Source organism: Argentina silus (genome assembly GCF_951799395.1).
Source record: "Argentina silus genome assembly, chromosome: 7".
Lineage (NCBI taxonomy): Eukaryota > Metazoa > Chordata > Actinopteri > Argentiniformes > Argentinidae > Argentina > Argentina silus.
This window is the reverse complement of record NC_139661.1, coordinates 20,693,401-20,703,400: the sequence shown is the minus strand read 5'-3', so window position 1 is coordinate 20,703,400 and position 10,000 is coordinate 20,693,401. Positions and strand designations below refer to the sequence as shown.

Sequence of the window (10,000 nt, the reverse complement as noted above, 5' to 3'; positions counted from 1 at the left end):
CCATAGAGAGGGCTGTGTGTCACTGGAATACAGGTCCATCCAGGTCTCCATGGATGACTGTATTACTGTGCTGCATTACAGTATTAAACTTGATACACGTGGAAGTGTGTCACATTACCGGTGCTATGGACAGGCTGAATGGAACTAAATGACCTGGATACTCTAGCATAACAGATTGTGTTATTAGTTCTTTTTTTCCACTATTGTTGAGAAAGTAGGATCTGTGTTCGCAGAGTGTCCGTTTTTTTTTACAGGGATTATGCTATGTTGTACAGTACCAGTCAAAGGTTTGGACACAAACTTGCCAAGAGTGTGCAAAGCTGTCATCAAACCAAAAGGTGGCTACTTTGAAGAATCTAAAATATAAACCATATTCTGGTTTGTTTAAAACGTTTTTGTTTACTACATAATTCCATATGTGTTCCTTCATAGTTTTGATGTCTTCAATATTAATCTACAATGTAGAAAATAATTTAAAAAAATAAAGAAAAACCATTGAATGAGAAGGTGTGTCCAAACTTTTGACTGGTACTGTACATTAATACATACATACTGTAAGGTGATCAGTTGAAAGCTTTATCGTAAGGCTTTTTTGATCAGTGTCACTCGCTTCGTTCTGTATGATTCAGTGATATTGCATGCTGAAAATAAGTTCCTCAGTTGTATGCTACTGTGCCTAACTGACTGTTTTGTGTCTTTGTTTCCGGTGGGGCTTGTTTCGTGGATGCACACACACACCCCCACATCAGTGAGGGGAGCAACCTTACGCCAGCACACCACTACCCAGACTTCCGCTTTAAGACCTACGCCCCGCTGGCGTTCCGTTACTTCAGAGAGCTCTTCGGGATCAAACCAGATGATTACCTGGTAAGACTAAACCCTACCTAGTCCACTCTTAATCACCAACTCAATCCCACCTAGTCCACACTTAATCCCCGTTTAAACCCCACCTAGTCCACTCTTAATCACCAACTCAATCCCACCTAGTCCACGCTTAATCCCAGTTTAAACCCCACCTGGTCCACACTTAATCCCAGTTTAAACCCCACCTGGTCCACACTTAATCCCAGTTTAAACCCCACCTGGTCCACTCTTAATCCCCATTTAAACCCCACCTGGTCCACTCCACAGTAGGTCTCACATGATCCTTGCCTGATCCAATTTCAAGAGTCAATAACGTTGTAGATTGAGATACAGACCCAGTTCCAGATAGAGTTCCTGGATAATCCTGTATAACCCTAACCATATTGCTTTCATCAATCCAATCATTCAGGTGAGTGGTTCCAAAAGCATGTTGGAATTTAGCTTTTATTTGTATTTTTTTTTTATAGAGCAGTGTGGTTGTAGTACAGAAACAGCTGCAGAGTCGGGAGATGAGAGGGTGGGATGATAGAGTGGGTGGGGGTGAGAGGATGGGATGATAGAGTGGGTGGGGGTGAGAGGGTGGGGGTGAGGGGGTGGGGGTGAGGGGGTGGGATGATAGAGTGGGTGGGGGTGAGTGGGTGGGGGTGAGGGGGTGAGTGGGTGGGGGTGAGGGGGTGGGGGTGAGAGGATGGGATGATAGAGTGGGTGGGGGTGAGGGGGTGGGATGATAGAGTGGGTGGGGGTGAGGGGGTGGGATGATAGAGTGGGGGGGTGAGAGGATGGGATGATAGAGTGGGTGGGGGTGAGTGGGTGGGGGTGAGGGGGTGAGGGGGTGAGTGGGTGGGGGTGAGGGGGTGGGATGATAGAGTGGGTGGGGGTGAGGGGGTGGGGGTGAGGGGGTGAGGGGGTGGGATGATAGAGTGGGTGGGGGTGAGGGGGTGGGGGTGAGAGGATGGGATGATAGAGTGGGTGGGGGTGAGGGGGTGGGATGATAGAGTGGGGGGGGGGTGAGGGGGTGGGATGATAGAGTGGGGGGGGGTGAGGGGGTGGGATGATAGAGTGGGTGGGGGTGAGTGGGTGTGGGTGAGGGGGTGAGTGGGTGGGGGTGAGGGGGTGGGGGTGAGGGGGTGGGGGTGAGGGGGTGAGGGGGTGGGATGATAGAGTGGGGGGGGTGAGAGGATGGGATGATAGAGTGGGTGGGGGTGAGGGGGTGAGTGGGTGGGGGTGAGGGGGTGTGGGGGTGAGGGGGTGGGGGTGAGGGGGTGAGGGGGTGGGATGATAGAGTGGGGGGGGTGAGAGGATGGGATGATAGAGTGGGTGGGGGTGAGGGGGTGGGATGATAGAGTGGGTGGGGGTGAGGGGGTGGGATGATAGAGTGGGGGGGGGGGTGAGGGGGTGGGATGATAGAGTGGGGGGGGGGTGAGGGGGTGGGATGATAGAGTGGGTGGGGGTGAGAGGGTGGGATGGTAGAGTGGGGGGGGGTGAGGGGGTGGGATGATAGAGTGGGTGGGGGTGAGGGGGTGGGATGATAGAGTGGGTGGGGGTGATAGAGTGGGTGGGGGTGAGGGGGTGAGGGGGTGGGATGATAGAGTGGGGGGGGGTGAGGGGGTGGGATGATAGAGTGGGGGGGGTGAGGGGGTGAGGGGGTGGGATGATAGAGTGGGTGAGGGGGTGGGGGTGAGGGGGTGAGGGGGTGGGATGATAGAGTGGGTGGGGGTGAGGGGGTGAGGGGGTGGGATGATAGAGTGGGTGGGGGTGAGGGGGTGGGATGATAGAGTGGGTGGGGGTGAGAGGGTGAGGGGGTGAGGGGGTGGGGGTGAGGGGGTGAAGGTAATGACTGTGGTAATTGAGCATGCTTTCATTATGACTGCTTTAATTGTCTCCTCTGCACATTGAAATTGAGTCAGGCTTTAATTTCCCATAGGGTGTGTGTCTGTGTGTGTGTGTGTGTGTGTGTCTGTGTGTGTGTGTGTGTGTGTGTGTGTGTGTGTGTGTGTGTGTGTGTGTGTGTGTTTCTATAATGCAACAAGGAAAATGCTGAACTAGCATATTTACCCACTGCTACAGTACATAGTCGTCTTGTATTTGAAAGTATTTTCCATTTGTTGTCTCTTGTTATGTAACTTTTCTGTTGTTGTGGTGTCATTTTCTTCATTCCTGTCGGAGTGTACAAGGCTGTTACATCCCCACCACCATTGTTTTGAATGCTGTGCAGCGTTTTGTATTTATGTCAGACAAAAGGCTGCTACAGAGAGGCATAGACAGAATGAATACCAGCGGGGGAGAGATGGAGAGAGAGAGAGAGAGAGAGAGAGAGAGAGAGAGAGAGAGAGAGAGAGAGAGAGAGAGAGAGGGCCAAACGCACTCTTGATTTGTGTCCTTGTGTTGATTATGCAGTTATTCCACACACACACACACACACACACACACGCACACACACACACACACACACACACACACACACACGCACACTACCCCTGCAGGCTCCTGAATGCGAATGCAGATAAATTGCGGATGTGTTTGTTGTGCTCAGAGCTCAAGATGACTGCAGACTGCCATCAGTTAGCAGGTCTCTAGAGAGACCTCCCAACCACCTCGGCTCTTCACACATTCTCTGTCTCTTCCCATGCTAGCATGAGTTCTGTTTCTAATGCATATGGAGGCTGTTTTCCTCGCGCTCAGGCTTTATCGCCGAAGGCACAACTCACATTTAATTGGAAGTGTTCTGTTGTGTAAACACGTGGGCTTTATTTAGAAAGGTACAACTCATAAGCGCACACAAGCTGCTGGGAACACAGATTGAACTCACCCCCCCTGAGGCTCATAACTGATCTCAGAGCAGCACCGTGGAAGTAGTGAAACTGACTGTGTGGCTTGTTGTCGCTGAACGTGACATTGTGCTCACTGACGCCACACCTCAGCTGAACCTTTGACCGCCTGTCTTAAACCGCTCCTTCGTCCCGACCAAACAGACTTCTCACTTAGTTTGTGACGTCAGTGTAGTGTGTGGGTGTGTGTGTGTGTGTGTGTGTGTGGGGGGGGGGGCTAACCCGTAACCTAATGGTGTGCATGTGTGTGTTGTGTATGTGCTTGCTTGCTTGCATGTTAATTATATACAGTATATTGAGCCATAAAAACAAGCATCTGGGAGTCTGTGAATTGAACCTTAAATCTGTGAAATGTTTTGTTTACCAGACCACCCTCATTTAAACATGCTTTTTACGACATGATAGATAACAGGTGCCGTGTTAGCAGCAAGTTATGTAGCCTTGAGTTGCCAGGCGCCATATTCTTGTGTTGGCAAGCAAGGCGAGAAGTTGTGTTTTGGGTTTTGTTTTGTTGTTACCAAATGGTGGTTTTGTTGTTTTTCTCATCAGTATTCCATCTGTAACGAGCCGCTGATCGAGCTGTCCAATCCGGGGGCCAGCGGCTCCCTGTTCTACCTGACCAGCGATGACGAGTTCATCATCAAAACCGTCCAGCACAAAGAGGCAGAGTTTCTCCAGAAACTTCTCCCAGGTTACTACATGGTGAGCCAGTCAACTGATGTTCACCAAACTGTCTGTCTGTCTGTCTGTCTGTCTGTCTGACGTCTGTCTGTCTGCCTGCCTGCCTGTCTGACATCTGTCTGTCTGTCAGTCTGTCTTATCTGTCTGTCTGCCTGCCTGCCTGCCTGCCTGTCTGACATCTGTCTGTCTGTCTGCCTGTCTGCCTGTCTGTCTGTCTGACTGCCTGTCTGACATCTGTCTGTCTGTCTGCCTGTCTGTCTGTCTGTCTGTCTGTTGGTCAGTCATTTGTCAAATACCTGTCTGTCCACCTCTCAACAGAACCTCAACCAGAACCCGCGTACACTACTCCCTAAGTTCTACGGCCTGTACTGCGTCCAGTCCGGGGGCATCAACATACGCCTGGTGGTCATGAACAACGTGCTGCCGCGCTCCGTCAAGATGCACTACAAATACGACCTGAAGGGCTCCACCTACAAGAGACGAGCCTCCAGGAAGGAGCGGGAGAAGGGCTGTCCCACGTACAAGGACCTGGACTTCCAGGACATGCACGAGGGGCTGTTCTTTGACGCCGAGACCTACAACGCCCTGATGAAGACCTTGCAGCGAGACTGCCGGGTAGGTGGCGGGGGACACGTGTGTGTGTGTGTGTGTGTGTTGGGAGGGATGGGGGTGTGGGGTTGTCCATGTGTGCGTGTGTGTGTGTGTGTGTGTGTGTGTAGGTGGCGGGGGACATGTGTGTGTGTGTTTGTAGGTGGCGGGGGACATGTGTGTGTGTGTGTAGGTGGCGGGGGACATGTGTGTGTGTGTTGGGAGGGATGGGGGTGTGGGGTTGTCCAACAAAAAAGTGTTAAACAAACCAGAATATGGTTTATATTTTGATTCTTCAAAGTAGCCACCTTTTGCTTTGAGGACAGCTTTGCACACTCTTGGCAAGTTTGTGTCCAGACTTTTGGCTGGTTCTGTACATGTTTGTGCGTGTGTGTGTGTGTGTGTGTGTGTGTGTGTGTGTGTAGGTGGCTGGTTCTGTACATGTTTGTGCGTGTGTGTGTGTGTGTGTGTGTGTGTGTGTGTGTAGGTGGCTGGTTCTGTACATGTTTGCACATTTGTCTGTTAGTCTGTCTCTGTCTGTTTGCCTTACTGCCTAAAAAGGAAAGCCATCCTAAGAAAAGTTGAGTTTCTTGAACCATTCTCATTGAACCAAAACCATGGAAGCAGTTTAACAAAACAAACAAGGAGATCATTTTTCTCATTTTCCTTTTGTGCACTGGAAATATGCTAAACATGGATCAGGATTAGTCATTCAAGGCTTTTTTCCAGTCTTTCTAAAAACAGAAACTATCCAGTATAAGATAACTCCTGTGATAGCTCTATCTGTATGCTCATCTCTTTGCTCTGTAATTCCCACACATATTTTGGCCTAAAATGCCCCAGCTGACATATCAGATGGCATATCAGAATTATATAGAAATATCAGAATTATATAGAAATATATTGCATATTTAGTTGCACTTTCCATTTCTCCGCTGTTAATGAATATTTCTCAATGCTGTTTGACTCCTCGACTCGAACAGTGAGTAAATATCGACCAAATTCTTGACCGATGTGTTCAGCTGTTTTCTTTTTGTTATCTTCAACAGATACTGTTGCAATTCAGGAGTGAAATGAACAAAATACAACTTTGTTTACAACGAGGGGCCTCTAGGAATCATGGTAGCGTAGGGAATTCTTCAAAAGAGTGAGGCGCAGACTACAAGTTGAGTAGACGTGTGTTGTCTTTATTGCTGCAGCAAGAGCACAAGTATGCGTCGGTCTCACATGCACTGAAGTTCTCCCCAGACGGGAGCCGGGAGATAACTAGGTGTTGATTTACAAGAAACATACAGTACCAGTCAAAAGTTTGGACACACCTTCTCATTCAATGTTTTTTCTTTATTTTTTTAAAATTATTTTCTACATTGTAGAAATTAATATAGAAGACATCAAAACTATGAAGGAACACATATGGAATTATGTCGTAAACAAAAAAGTGATAAACCAGAATATGGTTTATATTTTAGACTCTTCAAAGTAGTCACCTTTTGCTTTGATGACAGCTTTGCACACTCTTGGCAAGGTGTGTCCAAACTTTTGACTGGTACTGTACTTATTATCTCTGCAGCTTTGGGCTGTTAGGGGCTAGGGTGTGTGCACATTTAAAATGATGCAAAACTCCTTACCAGTCCAAATGTCCTGGAACCAAACAAGTGTGCTGATGCAAGGTGACTCAAACTGGCAGGATGACTAAACCTGCAGGGTTTCCTCTATTGGGCCTGGCTTAGTCACTAAACCTGCAGGGTTTCCTCTATTGGGCCTGGCTTAGTCACTAAACCTGCAGGGTTTCCTCTTATTGGGCCTGGCTTAGTCACTAAACCTGCAGGGTTTCCTCTTATTGGGCCTGGCTTAGTCACTAAACCTGCAGGGTTTCCTCTTATTGGGCCTGGCTTAGTCACTAAACCTGCAGGGTTTCCTCTTATTGGGCCTGGCTTAGTCACTAAACCTGCAGGGTTTCTTCTATTGGGCCTGGCTTAGTCACTAAACCTGCAGGGTTTCCTCTATTGGGCCTGGCTTAGTCACTAAACCTGCAGGGTTTCCTCTTATTGGGCCTGGCTTAGTCACTAAACCTGCAGGGTTTCCTCTTATTGGGCCTGGCTTAGTCACTAAACCTGCAGGGTTTCCTCTATTGGGCCTGGCTTAGTCACTAAACCTGCAGGGTTTCCTCTTATTGGGCCTGGCTTAGTCACTAAACCTGCAGGGTTTCCTCTTATTGGGCCTGGCTTAGTCACTAAACCTGCAGGGTTTCCTCTATTGGGCCTGGCTTAGTCACTAAACCTGCAGGGTTTCCTCTTATTGGGCCTGGCTTAGTCACTAAACCTGCAGGGTTTCCTCTTATTGGGCCTGGCTTAGTCACTAAACCTGCAGGGTTTCCTCTATTGGGCCTGGCTTAGTCACTAAACCTGCAGGGTTTCCTCTTATTGGGCCTGGCTTAGTCACTAAACCTGCAGGGTTTCCTCTATTGGGCCTGGCTTAGTCACTAAACCTGCAGGGTTTCCTCTATTGGGCCTGGCTTAGTCACTAAACCTGCAGGGTTTCCTCTATTGGGCCTGGCTTAGTCACTAAACCTGCAGGGTTTCCTCTTATTGGGCCTGGCTTAGTCACTAAACCTGCAGGGTTTCCTCTTATTGGGCCTGGCTTAGTCACTAAACCTGCAGGGTTTCCTCTTATTGGGCCTGGCTTAGTCACTAAACCTGCAGGGTTTCCTCTATTGGGCCTGGCTTAGTCACTAAACCTGCAGGGTTTCCTCTATTGGGCCTGGCTTAGTCACTAAACCTGCAGGGTTTCCTCTTATTGGGCCTGGCTTAGTCACTAAACCTGCAGGGTTTCCTCTATTGGGCCTGGCTTAGTCACTAAACCTGCAGGGTTTCCTCTTATTGGGCCTGGCTTAGTCATTGGAATACCTATAATTGAAGAGGGAGGAGTTGGGCTGTCCTGAATACAGAGGAATATGAACCGGGGCCCAGATTTGCTCTGTGAGTGACTGAGGTCAGGATGAAGGATTTCTGCTGCCGATGCTTCTCGCTCTGCTAGCCTCTGTGCTGGGAAGCCTATTCCTCCTGGGGGCTTTCTGTCAGCGGCGTCGGGGGGGAGACCCCCTGAATGAGGGTCCCATCCCCTGACTGGGTCACATCCTGGAGTTCCGCAGGGGTATGGCAGCGTTTCCTGAGAGGGCGAAGGACAAGCATGACACACACACACACACACACACACACACACACACACACACACACATCACTGTGTAGCTCCACCTCATGAACCCACTGTCCTTCAGGGTCGTCGTCAACGAGGACTTCGCACCAAGCTGGACTTCGCCTAGTTCACCCAGCGCCTGGTGCTTAAAGTGGTCGGTTACCATTCCATTGAAAAGTTTGAAAAGAAACTAGACGACGACGTCCAATCAAAAGTTGACATGGACAGAAAAAGAGATGCTGGTGAGCGAGGTTAACATCAATGAAAACATAAGCACATTGCCAACCCCGGAGAAATGTGAAGCAAATAAGATCCTACAGTATGCTCTCGTGCTTTTGCATATAGTCTGCAGCACTATACAACTCGACTTATTCAAACTCGTCATTCACAAATGATATACAAAAACCCAAACTGAACATTCATATGTTTGAATGATGCAAGCCACCCGTCGTACGTGCCTACTGCCTAACCTAAAACATCCCCAGTCCTACCGTATCTCACCTGGCACATTTGTCTCTGATTTGTCTCTGAATCAAAATGACCTTTGCCACTAACAAGCACATCAGCATTCATACAGCGGCATTATGCGTGAACAAACCAAACAGGTAATAGAATATACGCCATTTAACTGACGCTTTTATCCAAAGAGACTTACATTGCAGTGAGTGCATACATTTCAGTATATACGGTCCCAGCGGGAATCAAACCCACAACCTAAGTGTTGTTAGCGCCATGCTCTACCAACTGAGCCACAGAGTACCACAGGGGATGATCTTGGATACTCATAAGTTGTACTGTACGACCACAATTCACCTCCCTTAATGTATGTATTTTTTACATCATAATCTATATGATACATTAAGAGTTATGCATTTTCTCAAACAGGATGCTATCAGAAGTTGGGTAGGGCAGAGAGTTCTATAGGGAAGAGTGGCGCCAATGAAAGGGAACATTTTCTATTGGCTAACATCAAATAGCTCCTTTACATTATACCAACAGAGCACGTTACCAGGCAACTGGCAACATGCCACACACACCCACACACCCACTCACATACCCACACACGCACACACCCACACACCCACCAGTCTGGAAGTGGTATACAATTTGGCTGTGGTGTGCGTGCGTGTCGTGCGTGCGTGCGTGTGTATGTGTGTGTTTGTTGAGTTGGGCAGAGTGTTTTGAGAAAGGCACTGTCTGTGCATTTGGCCAGGGGATTCAGTGTTTCCACTGTCTCCAGTCTGAGCTCTGTGCTCTGTGCTCTGCGCTCTGTGCTCTGTTTCAGCCCATGACAGCTCTCCAAACACTGAATATGATTAAGACATGTTCCCAGCAGAGAGAGAGAGAGAGATGGGGAAAGAGAGAGAGAAAGAGAGAAAGAGAGAGAGAGAGAGAGAGAGAGAGGGAGAAAGAGAGAGAGGGAGAGAGAGAAAGAGAGAGAGGGAGAAAGAGAGAGAGAGAGAGAGAGAGGGAGAAAGAGAGAGAGAGAGAAAGAAAGAGAGAGAGGGAGAGAGAGAGAGAGAGAAAGAGAGAGAGAGAGAAAGAGAGAGAGAGGGGGGGGGGAGGAGATAAAAAAGGCGAGAGAGCCCTGTCTAAAGATAGGCCCCCAATCTGAGGCCTGACTGCATTCCTGACTATTTCAGAGCAGTAGCTACAAGACTGTCCCGGCTAATCAAGTGGAACGGCCATTGTTCAGCGGCCCACAGCTCGTCTCTCTCAGTGTCGGAGTTTCTTTGCCTCAGAAAAGGAGGCGAGCGAGAACATACAGCACATGTAAACCTGTATGACGAGGGGAGTTCACCACGATGGGTATCTGTTTCGTGTGGCGAAATCTGTCCACCTTT

General features: G+C 48.9%; 1 protein-coding gene across 2 annotated transcripts in view; it reads left to right on the top strand.

The window, feature by feature from the left end:
• Nucleotides 1-10,000, top strand: part of pip5k1bb (phosphatidylinositol-4-phosphate 5-kinase, type I, beta b) — a 49,127-nt gene that overhangs the window by 23,321 nt on the left and 15,806 nt on the right. For both annotated transcript variants that reach the window (XM_083672977.1, XM_083672976.1), the window contains exons 5-7: nucleotides 750-867; nucleotides 4,242-4,394; nucleotides 4,692-4,988. In XM_083672977.1, the coding sequence (XP_083529103.1) occupies nucleotides 750-867; nucleotides 4,242-4,394; nucleotides 4,692-4,988 (568 nt within the window). The remainder of the gene's footprint in view (nucleotides 1-749; nucleotides 868-4,241; nucleotides 4,395-4,691; nucleotides 4,989-10,000) is intronic.